The 24,417-nt window shown below is 51.8% G+C and overlaps 1 protein-coding gene across 1 annotated transcript; it reads right to left on the bottom strand.

The window, feature by feature from the left end:
• Window positions 1-558: 558 nt before the first annotated feature.
• Window positions 559-18,009, bottom strand: TPRN (taperin; the record flags this gene model as incomplete). The annotated part of the gene is made up of 4 exons (XM_082009174.1): window positions 15,729-18,009; window positions 1,372-1,555; window positions 1,008-1,135; window positions 559-621 (listed from the first exon to the last, which is right to left on the bottom strand). The coding sequence occupies exons 1-4, from the start codon at window positions 17,904-17,906 to the stop codon at window positions 559-561; spliced, it is 2,553 nt and encodes an 850-aa protein (XP_081865300.1). The 5' UTR covers window positions 17,907-18,009.
• Between the last annotated feature and the right edge of the window lie 6,408 nt (window positions 18,010-24,417).

The raw sequence follows: 24,417 nt of genomic DNA, 5'->3' as shown, positions 1-24,417 counted from the left end.
AACTGGCACATTAATTCCATGGTGCTTCAGTGAAACTAGACCCAGAAACATGCCAAGAACAAACCATGAACCTTCAATGGTTTTCCAAACTGACACCCAATCTAGCTGTCAAATCACAACCACTTTACTCCCAGTTCTCCAACTCCAGCACCGTTCTTCACTGGGGCCTCTGATGGGAGAAGTGTTGCAAAAGGTGTCCAGACCCTGTACAGCGCCTGGATGGGTGGACTCAGATAAGCACTGAGAGAACCTATATCCATCCTGGGTTCTTAAGACACTTGCCTAATCAGCAGCTGATCTTGAACAAGGAATATGCAAGGCCACAGGTAGACTAAATCATACGCCTTAAAAAGTAGTAGTTAGGTCCCAGAATCCAGTGCAAATATTCTCCAAAGATGCCCGATAGCATCTAGTCCGCCCTTGGCATCAGGATTCAGCAAAAACTGTGGTGAGGGAGGGACCCAGAAGCTTATTTCCATGGTGCTTGCATGGACATTCGGAAGGTGCATTGACACGTTTTGTCCAGCAGCCGCTGCTGCAGGCTAGAAGATGAAGGGATCAAAAATACAGAGCGGGCTCGCTGCTGAAATCAGAGAGTCCGCTCTTCTCTGCTGGGGTGAGCTGTGGAGAAAGCAGAGTTGACATGGAGATGTCATCAAATCTACAGCAAATGAGTTCCCACACCTTTGGATGGTGAAGGCTGTATTGGCACCTTGCCCAGGGCTAACCACGCATTTAATTTCCCTCTCCAAACATGCCCTGGAGTACAAAGTGTGCCAGCTGCCTTAAGTCTCCTTCACACAGACAGGGAGAGGCAGGTCTGCTAGTGGCAGTGGGACCTTGTGTTGATCCCTTTGTGAGCGGCGGCATGCCTCCCTGGGCAGCGAACACAAACACAGGTGTTCAGGGGAAGGCACATCCCGTCCCGTCCACTGTCCGGACCAACCCAAGCACCAGGTAATGAGCACAGCAGGACAAAGCCAAGAGCTGCTTATTTGAAATCTCACCATGACTTGGTTCCCACGGGAATCAGCTTCCTTTGGGAGGGGTCCCTCTGTGGCAGGCATCTCCTCATACTTCTGCTCCTGCCACTCGCTGAACTTCACGGAGTGCTTTGGGGTGTAGCTGGATAAATCTGTTGGAAGGACGAAGCCGACATGAATCTTTCTCACTGCCCCAAAAGGAAGCTGCTCATCTGCAGTTCCCTGTTCTGGTTTGAGCCCTGTCTCCACTAAGCCCCAGTTCTGCTGTCAGAAGTCCACTCTGTTAGCATTTCCACCTGTGTGGAGCCCCATAAGGGGCTGGAGGAAACAGAGACAGTGTCAGACACCGCCAATAACCCCACAGTGCCACCACAGTGCCTTGGCTCACCCGAGTTAGGTGTATTGGGATGCAAAGCGCTATTCGGGCGTGGAATGTAAAAGGTGCAAGACTTGTCCTCCTCTGTTTCAGAAGCATGTCCTTCCTCTTCCTCCTCCTCTTCTTCTGCCAGTGAGCTCTCTGATGGGTATTCAAACATGGTCTGCAAACTTGTCTCATTGAAAGAGATCTTCATCTAGACAACAGCAAATGAGAATTACTAGAAAGCAGCACAAGAAACCATTGACCCCAATGTTTGCTCTAGCAAAGGCCACCTCCCACTCCAGGGCTTCACCGTGGTTTAAGGGAGCCATTGCATATCCTCTCACCTTTCCCCACGTGCCTAGTCGAACCTCTTACCACGCTGAGAGAAACCATTAAGGCAGGTAGCTAAATGGATGGGATGGAGTCAGGAGGCTGAGGGGTCCAGAGTACCTTTGGCTTTTTGCCCCAGCACACACTTTGCCATCATCTAACACCGATGACCAGCAGCCAGGAGGAGCTGCTGGCATGTCCCTCACGAGGAAAGGAAAGCATCCACATGTTGGAAAGGCAGCATCGCTAATGCTTGCCGACTCTTTCACATGCCCATGCTCTAGACAGCAGAAACGTCAGTGATAAGGGCTACATTTTTGGGAAGACATCCTGGCAAAAAGCTGTTTAAACTAGATAAAAAGAGAGTTTAATACCAGAAGTGAGAAGATAGAAGCAGCTAAAGGCAAGATGGTGATAGTAAAGGGAAAATACTGGGCAACTGGGAGGTCCTTAAAGGTTCTGTTTTGAAATTAGTTTTATTTAGTATTCTCACTAATGACCTTTGCACAGTAACTGGGAGACTGATAAATGAACATGACTCCAACACAGGAATTCATCAAGGGAAATACAGAATTTTATGGGTCATTCAGAAAACCGGAGAGCAAGAACAAGAGAAATGGGATGATGTTTAAGGCAGGTAGTGGAAAGCAGCAACTGGACTCCCCCCTTCTCTCCTCCAGGCTAAACAAACCAGCTCCCTCAGCTTCTCCTCATAAGCCATTTCCTCCAGCCTTAGGAGCACTTTGGTAGCCTCTGCTGGACTTGCTCCAGTTTCTGCATCAATCCTGTAGCAGGACACCCAAACCCAGACATGGTAACTCCAGATGTGCTGTTCACAGCAAAAGCTGAGGGAAGGGATCGTTCCCCTGCAGCCTTACATGTCCTAATCATTATCTACCGTTCTGGTCAGAAGATCTGGTTACAAGTCATCTTTCTTCAGCAGGTGCAGAGGAGACTCAGGCTGTTCACACTAGCAAAAATGAAGGTTGAGAAAAAGCATAACAGCTCTTTTTAAGTACACCAAGAAAATAAACAGCGAGGAGCAGAGAAGAACTGCTGATGCCAGCATACAACAAACAAGGAGGATATGCTTGCCAGGAATAAATTTACGCCAAAAGTAGGGACATATCTAGCCAATGCAGATCAAGGTTCAGGAGCAGCTGCCTAAAAAGGTGTTGTGATCCCTTTACTTCTAACTACAATTAAAACTGAGCTAATAGGATTATGAACAGAATTAAAAGGACATGGTTGCTTGTGACAGGCTGTAGGAGCTGGGTGGTTCAGAAGATCTCTTCCAATGCTGTGTAATAACTGGCAAGAAGAAAGTGCAGCACATTTGCCCCATGTGCCATATTTGGCATTTCCCTCATATACGAAATACCACACAAGCTGAGAAACTGCAGGTAGCCCCAAGCAGCTATCAAGCAACCACACACCACACGTGCTGCCTGGATGCATTTATTTCTTGCAACAGCAGCAGCCTGCATCTCCTGCACACGGAGCACCGCTGCAATGCTGCTGCTGCCAACAGGGTCTTCTGAAGCCAAACCTGCAGCTGCTCAGGGGCCAGGCCTGCAAACCCGCAGTGAGCGGGAGCCAGCCTGCTGCTGCATTATCCTGCGCTGCCCACAGACAGACACGCTGGAGCTACGCGCATGATGCGGGTTTTCAAGAGGAGCACTGCTGCTTTTCAGAAAAGCAATGGGGGGAGCTTGAATCAAACCCAGGTAACAAAACGAGTACCTAACGCCTCCTCTGCACTGCAAATAAGCATGCTGGAACTCTGTGCTACTCTGCCTGAGTCCGGGATGTACCTCGGACAGACGCTGGCTTCCTTCCCCACGCTCCCAGAAGACAGGATGGAAATAGCAGAGAAGGTAACCAGTTGCCTTGCCGCATTCTCCGTCCCAGCGCTAGCCAGAGCCACTCTGACCTTCTCCGGATGACATATAATCATTTCTCTCCCCATGTATCAGAGAAAAGAGGTGGGAATAAAATGGCCCTGCAGATCAGACCATCCCAGTTGCTGTTCCCTGAATTTCTCAACCCTGCTGCTGACCTAGATGCTCCCTGATCCGAGCCAGGCAGTGGAGCGGGCAGTGACTGCTCACAATGTGGTGTCTGTACTGCGGGGACGAGCCACGCTGGCAGGCACGAAGGCCATGAGGGTGGAGGTGCCCAGAGCTCCTGGAAGCTCAGAAGCTATCCCAGAACCAGACACTGCATGCAGGCTGTTTACCAGTGCTGGCAACTGCGCTGAAGGGCAAGAAGTACTTGGCTAAACATGGAAAATAAAGGGGACAGGAGAGATATGCCTTGGTTTTAGAATTTAAGCCTGGGAGACAGAACTTAGTTTTCCTGGGTTTCTGCTATCAGGAGGAAATCTCTACGAAAAATTACTTTGAGTCCAATTTGGACCAAAGCTGCATGTAGTGCAGGAGGAGAAAACAATGTCACCAGGGAGTAAAACCAGAGAGTAAAAAGGACAACCAACCAGGAGACATCCACCATGCATGCCCAGAGGCAACACGCCAATAGCCCAGCCTAAGCCCAAAACTAAAGCAGGTCCTGTTTGCCCACAGCCAATTTGATTTGGGCCACACTTGGTCCCCGGAGCCAAGCTGGGCGTCCTGCAGAACACTCTGCCGCCGGGGTTTCTTGGGTACCTGCTGCAGCAAGGGCGCAACGCTGTACAAGGCAATGTTGAAGCTATTCAGAAAGAGCAATCATTAACCACGGCGGTGCTAGCCCCATGCATGCAGGGCCCCAGCCTGGGGGAGAGCTGGTAACAAGATAATTTGCTGCTTCAGCAGCACCAGCCCGGCCAGCGCAGCCTACGCTAAGGCTGACACCAGGCAGTCCTGCGTGGCGTGAGTGCACCCACCCACGAGACACCCGCTCCCGCCCACAAACCACGCTGGCATGCTCTACGGTAGCGTCCCACCCCCTGCACCCAGCGCGCTGCTACCAAGAAGCAGGAAGAGCCCCGCGGCCGCTCCACAATAAAGCACTCGGGCGCACCCAGGCAAAGCAAACACCAGAGGAACAAGCAGGCGCTGGCATAGGGTCGCGCTCCGGCAAACAGGCTCCGCACGAGCGGCCGCCTTCCCCGCGCCTGCGCACCCCCCCGTGCAGAGCGAGAGCCCCAAAACTCAAAGCGATAAACCTGCCATGGCATCGCCTGGGTTCCCCCCGTGAGCTGCCCCCAAGTGCGAGGTAGTGTCAGGGGAAGCGCAAAGCAGCTCTGCTTGATCCAACAGGAGATGGAGGCCAACTTATTCAGGCAAAACTAGGTGACACATGGGTCAACATAGCTGCCTTAAGAAACCCTCCGAGCAGCTAATGAGCAGAACAGAGCACTGTGCGTAGGGAACACAGGCAGATTCAGTCCCAGGCACCATCTAAAAAGAAAAATCAAGATCCCAGTAATGGCACAGACGACAGGTTTGCACAGCCAGCAGGCCCTTGCCAGACCATATAGACTTTTATGGAAACACAAAAAGCAACAGGCGTCATTTACTTTAGAAGAAAAACATATCCCAGAACAGCCAAGCATGCTTGAGCCCAGCCAGAGAACTCTGCTCATGGTGTCTCAGCAGCGGTTCCCCCATTTCTGCCTCAGCAGCAGCTGCCAGTTGTAGAAAGGAAGAATTTTGCACCCTTCAGCTGTGGATTTTTGCAGGGATTTTTTACTTTTTGCTCAGCTGAATGCTTCACCCAGAACTGCGTCACAAACAGGGTCCAACTAAAATCCATGTATCTATATATTAATACTCGGCCCAGCAATCAGCCACACTGGGAAGAACAAGGCAGGCTTTCCAGGGAACACTGTGCTGTTCAGCCACCAGATTCTTGCCACCATAGCAAAAAGAATTTATTTATTTGCTAGGATTTGAACAGTAATCGGTAATAGAGTACTCAGGAAAGAGAAGCCAGGGTAAACATTGCCCAACAAGCGTAAATCTGCGCAGTCATACAGGGCTCACTTAGAAAAGGAAAAAAGTCAGCCTTGTTCAGAGGATGCAGGCTGTCGGGACTCAGCCTGCACCCAGATCAACAAGAGCTCCCACGTACAGAGACATATTAGAAATAAAAATAATGAGTTTACAGAAACCATCCTGCAACATGAAAAATTAAAGTCAGCAGATACCTCTCTTCCAAAAGCTGAGGTGGGAAAGTCTGCAAGACTCTGCAGTTAATGAAAGAGCAAATACCCGATGGCTTCTCACAAACCAGGGATATCTCTGTAAGTCTCATGGGGTTAATCTGCACCCTCAACTCCAGAAGCAATCTCTTTAGTGTGGCTTTTCTCTTCTCCACCCATTATCGCATTTGCTTCTTGGCAGATGTGGCAAAGCCAAAGTGATAATGTGGGGCATTTTACCCCGTCTAAACAGGAACCTCCTTGACAATCCAAATCCTCACCTTATAATAGTAAGGAAAAAAAAGCCCAAACATTGTTCTAGGCATTAAGAAAAAAAGAGAAAAAAATTCACCCTTTAGCTATATTCCAGCAAGGAGAGTCACAGTCAGCATATCAATCCCCACCGTAGCATCCTATGATGGGACTGAAAATGGCTGAGCCCTTTTCCTCTTCCCCGCAGAGTGATTGCGAACAGCCATCTCCCAAACCCGCGGCTCTTGCAGGAGGCTGCACGGGGCACCGCTGCGTCCCCGCTCAGTGCGCGGATGGGATGGCAAGTCATGAAGCACAAGCTGGAGTTTCTTCCTGCCGCTGCTAATATCACACAGTACCTCCAGCATGCCCAAACCTGCTGCAGACTAGCTAAGGGGGCAGTGGCTGCTGCGTGGCACCAAGGGGAAGGTAGCAATTTTTCAGTAACGTGGTTATGCTACCCAAGTACTACACAAGATCCGAACAGCTGAGTAGCACCAGGGATCAAGATTTGCTCTTTTCAGGTACTCGTTTTCCTCTAATCATCCTCTCTCCCCAAGCAACATAATCCTGTCTTGACAAATCAGGGACTGCACTGACTCCCTAGGACATGCATGGGCTGCCGACCTGCTGCTGGATGTGATTTAAAGCAGCTTTTCACACCTGGTCAATCAAATGCCTCCTCTCTTCTCAGCAACAGCAGCAGGAGGGTTTTGGCTGATATCTGCAGGAAGGGCAGACAATAATTCAGCATGAATACAAAAGAGTGAGTGATTGATACCTCTGAAAGAACAAGCATGAACAAAATCAGTGTTTTGAAGAACTTTGTGCTTCTGTGCAGTCTTACGTTGAGCTTTGCTACATTTGCTGCTGCACTGGTTGTCGAAAGATTTGGTCAACGAGGCGAAAGCACAAGGCATCACACCAGATATCTGAAAACTGCACTCCCAGCTCTTTGCTGCTGCATTAGGAAGCCTGGTGATATAGAGCATCCCATAGAGGTTTGCAAGAAACAGCCCCTTAAGCTGGGCAGGAAAGCTCCTCAAGCACCAAAACCCATTCGGTAGGTCGATGGAGGCTCTGCTCAGCAGAGCTCAAGATCTGTGTGAAACGGAGGGTCTCTTAACACAGAACAACCTCCCACCTCCCCACTGCCGTGGGGTGAGAGGGAAGGTCCCTGCACAAATAACTGCTTGTGAGACTGGAAACAGAGGGTAGGAGCATGTATTTTATGGTGGACAGAGATGCCCGAAGGTTTTACCCTGGTCCTTCCATCTGACCCAGTCTGACCGCTTTCACAGATCAGCAGATTTAGTAAATGGAGGTGGAGGAGCAGTGCAGTCAGTGATCTAGACAACTCCCGTGTAACTAACACAGTTTTCCCTCCAAAACTATTAGATAAAGGATTTTGGGGAAAAAGAGACATTTCATAGGAGTTAGCAATGAGCTAACATGCCTCTACTTGTCCTGAAAACATGGTCATGTGTCAGCCCAAATTGTTGAATAACTCCAGGCACAGTCTCTATGTGTGGCAGCCTGGAATAGTACCCTGGGGTCTGCAGTACTATCAGCAAAAGAAGATAAGGAGCTTTTGTACCTCTAAAGCCCTTCCCCGACACAGGAAGGAAGAGTTTTTCCCTGACAGATACCCCTAGGAATGGAGGGGACTTGAGGCTTGGTTCAGATTAACCCTGTATTAAACCTGTACTTCTATGACTGAAGCTGCCTAAGTATGCCCAGAAAACAGCAAGTGGCACTTCAGAAATGTACTATTCTGTCATTCTGCACAAAAAGAAGAGTTTTGGGGCACAGGAGTTTGCTGCTCCACTATAGGCTCATTTGATCATGCTTTTACAAGAAGTGTTTCTTAAGTGTAACACTGAGTTTTGCTCAACTATCAACTGCATCACAGAATTAGTTACTGAATAGAGCTAGCAGCACTAAAGATTTACAGCAGTAGCATGTCAAGGAAGCACTGCATTGCTGGCAAAGGAGAGGTTGCCTCCCAGCATCACATCCCAGCTCCCAAGCCACAAGGCAAAACAAGAAAGTCTCCATTTACAAGACAACTCACAAAGCCAGCTCTGTGTAATCAATATGCTGAAGCACATGGTAGATAGGGGCAATGCATGGAGATTCGAAATATTAAACTCCTTGTACAAGACACGGGGAAGTTTCAAATTCCTGATGAGAAGTGAACAGGGTAGGGACAATCCCGGAGAGCATCGCAGGGCAGGCAGCTTTGTTAACTCTTCCCTTGACTGTGTCGGACAAGAAGAGATTCCAGTGCCCAACCAACCACAGGGCAGTTGGAGTCCCAGCCTGGCAGGGTACAAAGCAGCTATTCACCCAAGGACCCCTTCATTCCTTCACACATCTGCACACAGAGGAGCCAGAGCCTTCCACAGCTTAACAAGCAATTCAAATGTTACTTACTTGGCCCGTAAGAATTGGACAAATCTCCCTACATATAGGAAACAAATCTCCTCTAAACACACAAAGAGGGCTGGCATAAACAAGATACAATCAGCGTCAAGACTTGGTATCTTTATAAACAACACACAAAACTCCCAAACAGAGAGGATTCTGCTTTACAGGCAACTCTGAGCATACAATTTGTGGCTACAGTGCAGTGCAGCACTGGGAGATGCCACTCAAACATTTCTGTGCAACCAAGACTGACCAGAGCAGTCCAAACAAATACCTCAGTCTGGTGCAAGTGAACAGTCTCCAGCTGGAATGGGACAGATGAAGCATAATTTCCTGGGAAACATGGGGAGGCTGGGAACAGAATTACTTCCCACCCTGGCAAGGAGCTCATTCTAGACTTCAGAAGCAAAAGGTTTCAGTGATGTGAACAGTATTAGCTGCACGATAAAGAGTTCATGTCTCTCTTGCCCTTCTTCTGTACTACTAATTTGCAAAAGAGATTTCCTCAAAGAGAAGTGACTAAGTGCAGCCAAGTTCACTATGAGGCTTACAGATATGCCCTCAAACCTGCATTTTCACTAGCTGCAAGCTATACAGTTTCCCTAAGCACACAAGTGTGTTGCGCTCATAATGTCTGAGGTATTTCCTTCAGCTTGCCTATAGTCCTTCAAGCGCCTACAAAACAGCAGCTCCATCCTGCCAAGCTCCCAAGATCATCTGAAGGGCTCAGAAAACATCAGCACCAGGTTCCTTCAGTCCAGATTTTCCCAGGATGTTTGTGAAGTTTCTGTGCGATACAGACCCTTCACGTGACTCTTCCTACACAAACTGTCCAGTGATACCATTACAGCTTCATGGCATACCCACGTCCCACTGCAGTCACTAGGAAGAGTCTGGGTTTGTAAATAGATTTTAAATTGCCCAGGTTTCACTTAGGAGGGGAGCGAGCACAACCCCAGAGGTGAAGGAGAAAGCTCTCCCCGAGAGTTCCTTTACTACCACTGAACCTGGAAACGAAATATTTTAATTTTTCCTACTGCCTCCCACAGACAAGCAGGACTTCTGTCCTCGCCAGCCTGAGTGTGTACTTCCTCAGCTCTTCTCAGAAACACCGTGACCACGTGCTGGAAAAAGCAGAGTGGGGAGGAAAACCCAAATCGAAGACAAGCTGAATACTTGAGATGGAGGAAAATTATAAACCACCTCCAAACTGGTCCACAGATTAAGGAAACCAATTGAGATAACGTGAACCGTAACCCACGTGATCAGAATTCATAGCACAAACCACTGCAAATCTCCTCTCAAGCTCTGGGGGTGGGCTGAGCCTTGGGCACATCCTAGACGGCTTGAAAGGCAGGCTGGTCTCATATTTGCGTAAGAGTTTCTATTTTAGCCCTTCTGTCCCGTTTCCCATCCTGCCGACAGCAGCAGGCAAGCAGGGGACGGGAGGAAGAGAACTGGGGGGAATTCGGGAGCAGCTCAGACTGTCACTGCAGCATGAAGTAAAGCATGGGAGCGGCAAGGCCATGGAGAATCTCAGTCGTGGAGAATCTCAGTTGCAGAGTATTTCCCACTGCTGAGATGAGATAAATATGACTCAACTGCTCTGCCAGGGGTTTAGTACAACGAAGTAGCAGCACTTCAAGGAGCTGGCAGGCAGCAGGGAAACAAAAACCAGCCTACTTTCCCACCGACAGCCTCAGGTGCAGCTTGTGAGGAGGTTTAAAAACTATAACCACAACAAGATCCTGATTTCTGGCGTCTCCAGCCATCAACATCATAGGCTAAAAATTGGAAGAATCAGAAAAGGGCAGGGAAATTGCACTGCCTGGGTGTAAGAGCCTGCTGACTGCTGACAGCTAGTGGAAATCACCTTTGCAGGGGAGGGACCACACCTGATCATCCAAGACACATATTTTCTGAGCGGGACTCGTCACTGCTGACTTCATCTACCAAAAATTCAATACATCCATGTCAGATACGTACTACAAGCCTCTCCTTAAAGGTGGCAGATGTATTTGCCCCAGCAGACCACAGCCATGAGACAGAAAATAGAACGGGAACACACAGCTCTCCAAGAGCAAAATAACACAAATCTTTGCCCTGACCCCTCCAAAACACAGAGACGAGGGAATCTAAGAAATTTTTGCAGAGAGATTTTTGCTTCTACCACTAGGTTAATTTACTTGTGTTATACATTGCAAAAAAATACTTGAGGCAGTCACCGGTATTTAGATTCCACACTGTGCAGACTTGCTCCAAACAGGTCTGGGCAACAGCTGGAATTGTTCATCCCCGCCAACACCTTGAGCCTACACCTGGTTCTCACAGGGGACCATCTCTAGCAGAACTGAATAGATTGAAAGCTACAGAGGAAGAAGTTCAGCAGGTTAGACCAACAAAACTGCTGCCCAATCCTGCCCATGATGAAAAGCCAAGGGATGTTCAGAATAATTTTTAACAGACATTTGAGTGGGCATGTGGAAGCCATATTCAGCCATTATGCAGCTCAAAACGTTAGGAAATGGACCATGCTAAAGTCCACGTAAGCTGGAACTTTTTGAAGTTCAGCTGAACATCTCTGAAGACAATTTTGCAAAGAAGCAGGAAAGCATTAGACTCCAACTGTTTGGATCCCACCACGCTTGTTCTCGTAAGCCCTGTTCACAGAAGGCTGCAGCTCACCTTCCAGTACTCAACAACTGCCAACTGTGAGAAGCAAAAAACATTAAAACCATCAACAATCTGATCTCTGTTGGCTCTCCAGTCCTGGTATTTACAGGACCTTGGGTGGCTTGGCCAGAAGTCACCTTTCCTGCAGGATCCCCAAGAGGTACCAGGTCCTGGAGAGGACAAACATACTGTGACTTGGGATGAACTGCAGGAGTGACAAAATGTAAGGAGCACAGTTGGGGCAAATTCTGTACACACAGGACCTTCATGGCAGAGTCCAGCCTCCAAAAGATGAGGACATGAAGCCTGCAAGACAGACGACTACTTCCCAGGACCGCAGCTCGCTCAGCAGTTCGCAGTCCTTTCCAATCACTCGCTCCAACACGTCAGTCACATGTTTTACAGAAACCTAGATTTCTATCTTGCTGACAACTTTATTGTACGTTATTCTGGCAGGTAACCAAACCAAGACTGATTCTTGTCAGCTCAGCCGAGCTAGATTTTATCCTCTGAGATCCCAAAGATCCACATCCTGCAGCAAAGCCTTCCCTTCCTCCTGGGACTGCTATCAGGCTGAAGTGTCTTTACTTCTTCTGTAATAACGGCGTACGAAGATGAGCACAGAACAGAGGTCACCAACAGCACTCTGCATCCTCTGCCCCACTCCCTGTTTAGAATAAAGGTCAGTAGGTCTCTTTCCACTCCCGCGCATGTATCCGGTCCTCACCGTCCGAGCTGACAGCTCAGCCAGCCTCTGCCAGCAGCTGCCCAGCGCTCCGCTTGAAACCCAGCGCATCTGCTCAGAGCTGCAAACGTTCACTTAGTTTTCAAACTGAAGTCACACCCCCGCTGCTTTATCTGAACTAACTGTGATACCGCTTGGAGAGGTCTCAAAACAGTTGTGGAGTATATGAACAGTCCTGAAGGGCGTCTTAACACCTGGAGGAGGACAAGAGCTAAACTCCCTGCCACATGGGCAGCCGGTCCCCGGGACGAGCACGGCTGGGGCTCTGCCCTCCACCTGAAGGTCTTGATCGTGTCCCACCATATACAGCCCCAAGTTCACCTCCACAGCCCTGGGTGAACGATGACCATCCCACCGCAGCAGCTCTGGTTGCACAAGAGAGCTGGGAACCCATTTTTTTTATTCTGACACAGGAGCAGCATTTATTTCTCTCCCTCATCAGCTCAAGATCCAGCTCCAACCCCAAAACAAACAGCTGCTTCACATATTTGAAGTGTCTGGGAGGAGCAATAAAGCTATTTTTCCTGAATGGCCTTGAACACCAGCAGCGTCCCTCAGGCACCAGCAAAGTCACAAGTCCTGCAGCCGCTGTCAGCAGCTGCACAGCCAAGAGCAGGGGGTTGGAGCTCCCTCCGTGCAAACCAGAGCAGCGCTGGAACCCACTCCCACCCTGTCCCAGCCACCCTCCCACTCCAAAAAGCCATGGAGGATGTGGACCAGAGGACATGGACCAAGTTGGCTCCATTTTGCTGGCACCTCTACCATAGTCAGGCAGTCAATGGTCAGACAAGGGGACCAAAAAGAGCAGCTGAATTTCTGCATTTGAAGAAAAACACAATTTGCATCTCACAAAACAATCAGCCTAACTACCATCACTGCCTGCCTCTCTCCTCATAAGTCATTAGCCCTGACTGTAAGCACAACACCCGCTGATCTGCAGGAACGTGGCATTTCCAGGCTGCACTAGACCTGCTGTTTATCTCGCCCAGATTCCTGCTGGGCATCACCAAGCAGCTGAAGTTTTCCAAGTCATCAAAGTTTCACTAAACACCACTTTCTTGAGCCGGGAGCATACTTACAGACCTTTCAGCAAATCCAAGGCAAGGTTTGGAAAGGAAGATGCTCAGCAGGAGGTGGGCTCAGACAGCAGGTCTGCCTGGACAGATTCACCATAAGACACCTGGGTAGCTGCTCAGTGAAACCAGCATGAGGCTTCATTTTGATTCTCCCGAAAGAGAAAGAGACATTGGTTTTACCAAAGAACTGCAGTTTCCAGCTCACAGGAAATGTCTGCTGCTGCCCAATTCAGGCCAAAATCAAGTTTCTGAAAACCCCGACATATCTACAAAACAGAACCCTTGTTTTTGGCCGGTTGCCTTGGCGACACACAGCGATCTCTTGGGAAGAAACCAAGGAATGCGTCCTAATACTAGCTCCTTCCTTTTCAGGCATCAACACTCAGCCTTATAACCCAGAGTAAAAGCCACAAACATCCTCTAGATTAAGAGTAAACAGAAATCTTTCCATTTGCTACAGCGTCTTCTAAATCCCAGCTACAAAGTCAAACCCCATGCTTGCCACCCCTAGCAGAAAGGGAACGGGAATAAAAACTGGTGTTTCTTCCACTCATTGCCACATTTAATTTTACCCAGAAACTTGCGTCTCTACTGCTTCTCCTTAAGCTGGATCTTATTTTCCAAAGGGTCCCCATTTGTTTCAGCCTCCTGAGCTCTGCAGTGTAACAGGGAGTTCCTCCTTTGCCTTTTAGTCTCTCTCTTCTCACAAACTAGAACTTTATGCAAGTTCCATGCAGGACATTCCCCACGTGTAATTCTTAGCGAACACCGTTACAGTTGTATATGTATCTTGCAGTATTTAGCATGCTTCACCTTCAGCGTGCCTGCAGAGTGGGATAGTTAACACTATTAAGCTGATACGGACATCGGTAGAGAAGCTCCATGGCCTGCCCAACATCACACAACTCCAACACTGCACAGACAAAACAGTTAACCTATTTCAAAAAATCATATGATATTTCAAGTTGGGAAAGAACCTCTGGAGGTCTCTAGCCCAAACTCCTGCTCCCATCAGGTCTGACCTGCTCAGTTGCTCAAGGCTCTCCCTAGGCAAGTTTCAAATAGCCCCAAGGATGGAGATGCCCCTACTTCCCTGGGTTCCTGTTCCAGGGTTTGACCAACCTTAAACAATTCAGTCACTGCACTAGCCTTGTCCTCGTCTCCCTCCCTCCTTTTTGTACTAAGGACAGCTTCCACTGTGCACCATTTAATTGTTTTTACTTACTTGAGACTTTATTCTTTTCCCAGCAAGGTTGCTGCCCCAACAGCACCACCCCGCACAGAGAAATCAGAAGCCAGGCTTAGCTAAGAGTGTCTGTCCCGCAAGGTTTACTCTGTATTTTCTGCTCCATCCTAAGTGTACCCATAACTGTAACATGTTGTCTCAATATTTTCACCATTTATACCACACACCTGATGTGGTATAAATCCAGTTAATACCCCAAACTGAACTAAGCAGAGCCAGGAAAACAGCTGGAATGAGTGCAAGCCAGCAGGTATTTAAGCAGCAGAACAATTCCAGTCTGATGAAGCATTTCCCTGTAGGAGGACAAGGAAAAACTGCAGGAGCACTGACTGAGAATCAACACTCCTGCTTACCCTGCTTATTCTGGATCTCATGGTGCTCATGCTCTGGATCTGCTACCTGCATTAGTCACGATCAAATCAATACAGACTGCCTGCTCTTATGAAGGAATTTAACAATGTTAAGCCAGCAGAAACAGCACTCCCTACCTCCCTTCTAAATGAGATGCACCCTATTCAAAGGATTTCCTCCAATTATAATGCTTGGTGCCTCAGGCACCCACGTGGATTGAGTCCATCAAATAATTTAGTCGAATTTAGGTAACGGAACGTCAAACAACTCTTCCCGCTATGGAAAAACATGTCACATCGCAGACCTAGAAATCGGGATTTGTCACCTCGGCATGCTGCTTTCAGAGCCGAACAATTCACGCCTACTCCTCTGGCGCAGCAAAATAACCCGCTCTTTCAGCATGACTGTGTCTTTATCACATCCAATGCATTTCGCCAAGCCAGACAAAGATTAATTCTCAATTTAAGGCTCACAGAGATCCAAGTTAGATCCCAAGCAGCGAGAAAACTTGGCATTTGCTCCAAAGACACTTGGAGCAATCAACATCTCACGGATCTTCAGAGATGTAGCTGCACATCCAGAACAGGCAGCCAGGTGGTATAATCCTATCAAGGGGAGTTAAGTTGTTGCTGATCTCTTTCTGCCTAATAGAGACCTAATTCTTGCACCTCTATCAATAGATCACTAATGCGGGGAAGACGCCAATGCCACACTGCCCACTGTACTGTGTCACGAGCCAGGCAGTGACCATGGGGAGCTCAACATGTCCAACACCCGCTAGACACAGTGAGCGGAGCTGCAGAGGGGGCAAGTCCACAGCCATTCAAACCACGCGACTCACCTCCGTTTTCTAAATACCTAAAATGTCTAAAAAAAAAATATTTTACTTTGTTATCATACCTCCAAGAAGCAACTGTGGGAGGGGCCCTGCAGTTATCACAGGTCATATACCACCCTCATCTACCTGGTGGAACGGCACTCAATGCCCCCTCCCTGACGGCAAACCCCTGGCTCTCAAAAGGACCAGAAAAACACTGCCCATCTTCCCACCCGGTGCCTCATGGAAAGATGAGGCAAAAATAGTACCGAGCTACTTTCAGCCTGGCTGTTCCGTGCAGAGGCACCCCAGGCAGTTACCTTCTTGCGGCGGGAGCCCGTCTTGCTCATGCAGGACCTCTCCAGGGACAGGTACCCCCCAATCACTTCGATCTCATTCACCGTGGGGTAGCGCTTTTTATGGGACATCCCTGCTTGGGGCCCGTCAGCATTCTCCACAGCATTGCCTTTTCCTTTGCTCTCCTCCTCCTCCTCCTCTTCCTCCTGCTGCGGCCTTGCGCCGGCATCAGCAAGAGTCTGCAGCCCCGAGGCAACGGGCTTCCTTTTGGGCACAACAGTGAAGGTGCTGCCTCCCCTCTGGTGGGGGGCAGAGTGTGGTCTGTAGAGGGGCACGGAGGAAAACTCCATCTCCAGGTCAGGGCCAGCTCCTCCAGGCTGATCCGCCAAGCTCCCCGTCCTTGCAGCCAAGCCAGCCCTGGGAGAAAGCTCCCCGCTGTCCAGCTCCACAATGTCATCAATGTAAGTCACAGGTACCAACGGATCCTGAGGCGCCGGTGGGGAAGCGACAGGCTCTTCCTGCTCCGGGGCGGAAGCCCTTGGGGGCTCCTTTGGTGCCTTCTCCTCCAAGGACGGTGGCGGCGGCCCCAGCCTGGTGCTTTGGGCCGGGGGCAGAGCCGGGCCGCCCTCCCGGCGGGGCACGAAGAGGAAGGAATTGCGCGAATTCAGGCGCAGCTTGGCCAGGGCCTGGGCCTGCAGGTCGTGGGCTGGGATGGCAGCCAAGTCAGGCTTGGGAGCCGGGTGGATTTCAAAGGAGCCCCCAGCCCGAGGGGCAGAGGTGGAGAGCGGCTGTGTGGAGCTGGTGGCACTGAGGGCCAGACTGGCACTGGGCGGGGGCGACGTGGCCGCTTCGGCCTCCTCTGGCTTTGGCCTCCTGGCGTTGGCTCTGGCATGGGAAGCGCTGGCGGATGGCACTGGTGGCCCCTTGGGTGGCGCGGGAAGGCCGGTGGGGACAGTGCCGGGCTCGGGGATGCGGCTGCCAGGGGGCAGCCCCCGAGGGGTGACGGTGAAGGAGTTGGAGCCGATCTTGTGGAGAAAGCAGTTGGCCTGGGAGGCTGCGGCCTTGGGCGCAGCTGGGACCGCCTGCGGGGCCGCGGCCCGCGGGGGCACAGCCCGGGAGGGAGCCGGGGCCGTGGGCTGGGGGGCAGCCGGCTGCAGGACAGCAGGCTGGGGGGCGGCCGGCAGCGCTTGGGGGGTGGCAGGCCGGGGGGGAGCCGGCAGCGGCTGGGGGGCGGCCGGCACCGCCTGCGGAGATCCCGGCACCGCCTTTGGGGTCGAGGCCCGGGGGGAGCCGGGTGCCACCCGCGGAGGCGGCGGTCCGTCCCGGGAGGAGCCCGGCACCACCGGAGGAGCAGCCGGCCCGGCCCGGGGGGAGCTCGGTCCCACCTGCGGAGGAGCAGCCGCACCGCCCGGCACGGCGCCGGGCCCGGGCCCGGTCAGCGCCTCCCCGCCGCGGCGCCGGCGGCCCCGCGACCGCTGCCCGAACTTCTCCAGGAGGCGGCTGACGGTTCCCGGCTCGGCCGCCTCGGGTGGCTCCGGCGGCTCGGCCGCCTCGTAGATGACGACCTGGTCGGCGCGGATCTCGGCGAGGGCGGCGCCGCGGCGGGCCAGCAGCTCCCGCAGCGCGTCGGGGCGCCGCGGCGGGGAGGCGGCGGCCGGGTCCCGGCGGCGGCCGGGCAGCACGTCGCCCTCGGCGAAGCAGGCGGCGGCGTCGGGCTGGGACTCGATGATGAGGATGTTGTCGGCGCGGATGGTGCGGATGCCGGGCACGGCGCTGTACAGCTCCAGCAGCTGCTGCAGCGGCCGCGCCGCCCCGGGGCCATGCGCGGGCAGCCCCTGCCGCAGCCGCCGCCGCTCGCTCTCCAGCCGCATGAAGGGGTTCTCCCGGAGCGGGCCCAGGCTCTCTGCCACCACCAGCCGCTCCCCCGCCGGGGGCTCCGGCTCGCCGCCGGCCGCCCCGGCCAGCTTGGCCCGCTTCCGCTCCAGGATCTCCCGCTTCCAGGCGGGCTGCGCCCGCGGCCCGGCCCCGAGCGGCGGCTCCGCACTGCTCATGGCGGCAGCACCGGGCGCACTGCGCTGCCGAGCCGCCTCCGCCCGCCGCACCTGGGCAGGCCCCGCCGCCGGCCGCGGTGCCGCCCCCGGGCCGCCCTGCGCGGGGCCGCGGGAGCGGGGCGGGGCGGTGCCGGGAGGGGCGAGCGCCATGACAGGGCTGGCGGGCGGCGGCCTGAGGCGCGGGCTGGGATCGGGCGGCCCCCTCGTTCCCCGCCAGCGTTGCGGCCGGTGTGAAAGAGATCCGCCCCGTTCCCCGCCTGGAGGGGACGGCAACATGGCTGGCCCCGTCCCCGGGGCTGGAGGCCCGCGGGGTCCCTGCTGCCCGCGCCACCCTCCCCTGGCACACACGAGCCCCTCGCACCGGGGCGCCGGGCGGGGGGACACGGCTGGGGCAGCCACTGCGGGGGTCTGCAGCCCGCCGGGAGCCACGGTGACCTACCCAAAAAACCCAACCTGCTCTTTCCCCCGCATCCGTTTTGCACCCGCGTGGTGCCAGCCGAGGCAGACGGGCCGAGGAACGCCTCTCGGAGTCACCCCGCCGTCAGCTCCGCCGCAGCCTGAGGAGAAGCGGATGTCTGGGCATGGCGGGCAAGGAGTAAGCCATTGGCACCGGAGCAGGGTCTTACTGGGCCTGTCAGCAGAGCGTTTTAAGGAGAACTCTGGAGTTCTCCAAGTGGGGGTTTGAATGGCACATGTTAGCAGAGCGGGAAAATATTTTTCCCACCAGCTTCACTGTTTGGCAACTGCTGCTTGTTGGGCACAAAAGCGCGGGGAAAAGTCCCGCCAGGGCGTTGTTTCCAGGCAGTGTCTGTTATCGACCGCCAGCAGGTTTCTTTGGGAAGCCTGTGCAATCAGGAAACAATTGCACGCCAGCTCAGGGCTTTCCACGCCTCTGATAATGCTGTGTCCCGAAATCCTCAGCCTGGGAGGTGCAGGGGACATGGCACGCCATGATGTAAGTAACCTTTGGCCAGAACTTGCTGCAGTCCCAGCCTGCCCGGCAGCTGCAGAGCCGTGTGGCGTGCTGCTTCGACAGGAGCGGCTTCACCCTGCTGCAGCCGGGCTGCCGAAAACACAGGTGTGTTTATGGGGAGGAGCACCGGATCCTGCTGATAAGGCTCTTACCTTTGCACTCCTCAGCCAGAACAGAGCAACTACACCTTCTTCAAACGATACCTGGAAACAATACTACTGAAAATAGTATGTTGTTGCTAAAGCTGCCGGCAGCCATGCAATGCCCAGATGTGCTGTGTGCCCCGAGGAACTGCTCCGCTGTGAGCTGGCAAACCAGAGGTAAATGGAAGGAGGCAGCCCTTTGTGATTCAGCTGAAATAACGCAGGGTGGTTTAAGGTTTACACATGACCTGCTGTACTCGGCTGAAGCACAGGTCCACGATGCACTGTCCCACATCCTGGCCCTTGCCAGGGCCCACAGCGGGCGCCCAGGGTTGAGGATAAAGACCCTGCAAGCGAGTAGTGACATTTCCCTGCCTCTGGTGACTCATGGCTCAGGCACGTACAGCGCCAACAATGTGCCTTTGTACTCCGGAGATCTCAATGGATTTCTCTTTCGTGGTCTTGTCTGGTTGGCTTTTGAGCCCGTGTAAAGCCCATAAATCCTGAAATAATGAATCCCACAGTTTATCTGCACCTGGTGCAAAGAAAACGCCTCTCTTTGTGGGGATTGAACCTGGCATCTGCTAGTTTCGCTGCATGCTCGCCTGCCTTTATAACAAAAAAATAAATCCAGCCATTATTCATCTCCTCCCCTGCCAGTCAAGATTTGAGAGCCTTCTTTTGTTTCTGTCAACTCTTTCTTTCCTAGGCTGAGTCAGTGAAACAGTGTTAAGGATTGGACAGTGAAACCTGGCTGGCAAGTGAGCGCTTTGGAGTTAATCCCCTGCCTTGCTGTATTTACACCCACGGCTAACTCAAGTACTGCCCGAGTGCTGTTACTAAAAGGCTCCCAGGGATTCTGCTCAGCTCTCGTATTTTGGCACAAAAACGAATGCTCAATTACAAAAGCCAGGCGTGACAATGGCAGTGGACGGGACCCGGAGGGTGCGATGGCAGAGTGCCACCATGTAGCACAGGCGCGAGTTCCTGGTGCCCCGGCAGCGTGGCTGGGCGGTAGCGCCAGGGCACAGCTGATGTGGCTGCGGAGCCAGTGATGGGATGCGGCATATACGACGCGCCAGTACCAGACGTGGCACACGCCGCTTACGAGGGCAGTAGGGCTGGCACTGGTAAGATCTGCTGGGACAACCCCAAGTGCAGCCAGGTGACAAGGGAACAGGGAAAGAGCAGGGCCCAGCAGGACTCAGAGGCACATGAATTCACTTTAAACCCCTGTGAGACATCTCCGTTCCTCGCCCTTTTACATGGCAGAGGAAGGTCTGCACAGCTCCCGCTCTGGGTTTGTGTCCATCACACCACCATATGCGACGGAGCACGAAGGGAGAAGGGAGAAAGCAATAGGTGAAAATAATCCGTTGAAACCAGTCTTCTGCAACAAGTCTGACTCTGTACCCTACACCACTGATTTAAGAAGAGGACAGTGCTGACATGGAATGGTTCCAGGATAAAGAATAAAGACCATGTTTCTGGCCACCAGGTACTCAGGGCACCAATGACTCTGTGAAGGCCTCAGGCAGAACAGTGGCTGGGTCTCTGGCCAGGACTGTCTGTGCAGGCGGTGGTGGGGGGTTAGAAGTGATTTTTCTGTCATCTGTCACACTGCTGAGATGGATACAGCACGTCCCACCCCGCTGTGGTGGTGGCACATGGAGAAGAATGCCTCCAAACGGGGAGGATGCAGAAACGAAGGCTGAAAGATCCCAGCACAGAAGAAAAATGCCTTAAATGACAGAGGTGTCTAGAGCTATCCCCTCCGTGCTCTGAGGGGCTGCAGTTACCACATTCAGCAGAAGATGAATATGCGGGCGACTGGCAGCATTGGAGATAAAGGGGAAAATGGCAGCTGGGAGTTCAAGCCAAACCTGCTCACTTTGGGAGTCAAGTCAAACAGACCTGCAACAAAGAAAGTGGCTTCATGGGAATTCTATGCCTTCTGCCCACCTGGGGACGTGCTTTATTTTGGAGGTGGTCTGTGTTCCCCAGAGGGATTATCAGACCTTTAGCCTCCCTTAAATTTCTCCAGGGCTCTGTTTCTCAGTGTCTGTGGTGGTGCTGAGAGATTGACCTTCCTCCCAGGACAAGGCACAGTGCTTAATGCTCTGCGAGTTCCTTAGTGATCCAGTCCATGCTCACTGAGCGGCAGATGCTGCTGGAACTGTGAATCACTCCGTACTACCCCGTCACTGGATTTGTGCCTCTCAGGTGGTCCCTTGTTTAAAGCATCCGGAGTTTCCACCTTCCTCCCCTTTCAATTGCATCTGGGCCTCTTGCACCTCTGGAGCTCTGCTCGTCACTCAGAGATGCCCGGTGCCTGTATGTCCCTCGCCTGCCGGCACAGCAAAGCATCTGCCAAGTGGCATTTCCTGAGTCTATAAACTCACCCAGCCAACAACAACAAAAAGAAATGAGAGAAAACCTGCTTTCCCAGAAACGTCTCTTTTTATTAAATCACATCTTAAAACCTAGAAACATTCATGTATTTGAACCCTGGTTATCATACACGAAGCAGCAGATAGTCTCAGAGAAACACGCTAACGGAGGCAGCGGAGATGGCAGATGTCTCCTGCGTCACGGCCAGGTTTGCCCCACACCTGGGTAGCAGGCAGCCAGAAACCGTCTCGAAAACCGGGGATAGTGCTTGGGAGTAACTTTCTTCTGACTTTCCCAAGGAGCCAGTCTGCTGCTCCAGGGTCCACTGAGACCTCAGACCTTACAACCTTTGTTTTCAAACCTCTCTTGTTAACTTTAAGACAGTTTTGGCCCCAAACCAGCCTGTCTCAGGTTGAGCTCTCTGACCCAGAGGATCTCTTGGGGCCAATGTTTCAAGCTCCTTATGCATCTGTTCTGCCTTCAGCTTCCCGCTGACATGGGATGAGTAGAAAAGGGACCCGAGTGCTCGGACACCCCGCGGGCAGGTACATGTGGACCCAGCCTCGCCTGAGCAGCACAGATGGATCCAGCCGTGCTACCCTGCGCTTCGAGTTCCATTTTGAAAGGAGCACGATGCTGTCAAGTCCCTCTGAACTCAGCTGAGAGCAGAGGCAGAATCAGACATGGCTCATTACTATTCACACTTGGGTGGTTTGGGGGTTTTTCCGCCCCATTATTTTGACAACTATGCTTCTCTCCTTTTTTTTTCATTTGTATGAAAGTAACCTGCTCCAATATCTCAGGGCTTAGGAGCATTACTGGATATAACCTGTCCTTCTCCACATTACCAGATCTGTTTTCAAAGTCTGCACCGTTTCCTTTTCCACTTGTTACTCATGCGTTTGATTTTCTTTTCAGAAAACCGATGATGCCTCCCCTCACTAGCAGCTCTGCAGTAGCAAAGGGAGGGCTCACAGCTGAGCAGAGGAGCTGGGAATGAAAACTGGTGCCTGAACTCCAAGGGGAAACAGTAAAGATCCCAAAAGTGCATTGACTCCCAGCCCTGCAAGAGCTCACTTTTTGCTGGTGCTTGGTATCACAACTGAAGTCACCCCAGTTCCAGGAATAGTGTTGTTGAAGAACAACAGGAAACACACGGCGGAAAAACTACAGCCCCTTCTTCCTCATTTGGGTATGACTCCAGCGTGGTTTCCTGGGATGGGGAATACCAAACTTGCTCGGTTTTTTCAGTCATCTTCATCTTAACACCTAGCAAAATAAGGTCTCATTTAGCACAGGGGGCATAGCAAGCACAGCGGAGCAGGATCCATACTCAAAGGGCCTTGCTTGGCTGTACTTATCTGCGATGTTTTTAGGGCATTTAAAATGTAAGGGCAAAGATACCTGTCCCTGAATTCCCAGTTCTGAGGTAACAGGACCTTGTAGTGAGGACTATATTGCTTCAACTGAGTTTTAGCACTAAAAGAAAAACAAATTTTTAAACCCAATTATCTCATAACCCCACTTTCTACTGAAGCTTTTTGAATACCACAGACATGTATTTGTGCTGGTCCTGAGCCAGAGGCCAGGGTGACCATGGCAGCGGCCAGTCCCCATCCAGCTGCCGCAGCCTCCTCGGCACCCTGGCAGTTCGGTCTCCCCAGGTAAGAAATGTTTCCCAAGTACAACCCAACATGTCCCTTGCACAACCACGGGAGGAAAACGCCGCTCAAACACACGGAAACCCCACGGACACCAGGAAGCAGAGTCTGTGCCCGTAGGTTATTGCTGTCCACACCTGGTGAAGCACAGGAGGGGCCACCCCATGACATGGGCTGGAAGCCTGGCCCCGGCTGCTTGGGGGTCTCTGCGAGTACGTTCACTTTGCTCAAGGCTTCGCAATGCAGTGGAGAGGCTCCTCTTGCTAAAGGTTTAGAGGGCCGTTACCGCTGTGATTAGTCACCAGTTCATTTGGATGCCGAGATAAAGGAAGAACAACTGGAGCGCCCAATTAACTAACTCAGTACAGCCTGCTTCCCCACTACGTAAGGTGAGACCACCCTAGATGGGTCTTATCTGTCCTTACGGATATCAATTTTAAAGATACTCTAAAAGCAGTGCAAAATTACTAGGTTGTAGTAGTTCTTTAAAATTTACTGAACATTTAAGAAAAATGCAGTCTAGCTTCCCTTCAGATGGATTATTTAAATTTAATGTCCATAATGTTTATTCCTTCCAGTCTTTAAGTTTTTCCACACCGATTGGCAGTATGTTGGGCTGAATTTATTTCTGAATCAAAGCAGCTACAGGTTCCTATCGCTCTTCGATAGCTCATGCACAACCTCGGCAAGAGATTGCGCGCTGGCATTTTAGGCAGAGACGGCAAACTCTGGTATCTTACTATTCATTCTGCCAAGTACACAGCAGGACCGCCTGGGACTAACAATGGTCACAATCAGGTTCACGGTCATTAAACCACCCATTTACTCACTCAGCTCAAGAATACGATATTATTAGCAGGCTGACTTGTTATCAAGACCGTAACAGTTTCCAGTTGACTTTGGCTTAGCATGTTTCCACCACTGAGAATTAAAAAACACTCCCATGGAAGATGCAGAAAACCACGGATACACTGTGACCAGTGGGACAAAATACAGGATCACAAACAACTTTTCACAGATGGCGTGGAAAATGATATTGCCACTCAACGGCCCTTGGGAGGGTATCTGCGTGGCATCCTTCAGGAAGGGCTGTCTGCATCATCAGCTCCAGGGACTGTCGCAGCAAAACCCAGAGTACAGAGTGATTCAGCCTTACGCGTACCTGCAAACCCGTGTATTGGCCGTGTGGCCCGATCGCTCAAGGAAGGATGACACAACCCAGCACGTCCTCTGATGCACGGTTCTGGTGACACATACCAATTGCCAAGGAAGGATTTTTTTAATCATACAGTAACATACCTTATCCTGGACCAATGCATAAATAATGTATGTGTGACTCTCAAACTGGGTTTTGATCGGTTGAAGGTTTACACTTACACCAAGAGAGCAGAGCGAGCCTGTCATTCCACTCCTGTCTGGGCCAGGATTAAGGACACACTCCCATTTCCAGATCCTGCCAGGCTGGCTATTTAAAAATCAGCATTTTCCATTCT

This window comes from Phaethon aethereus (assembly GCF_964289735.1).
Source record: "Phaethon aethereus genome assembly, chromosome: 20".
Classification (NCBI taxonomy): Eukaryota; Metazoa; Chordata; class Aves; order Phaethontiformes; family Phaethontidae; genus Phaethon; species Phaethon aethereus.
Note: the sequence above shows the minus strand (reverse complement) of the source record. Positions and strands in the feature narration are given on the sequence as shown.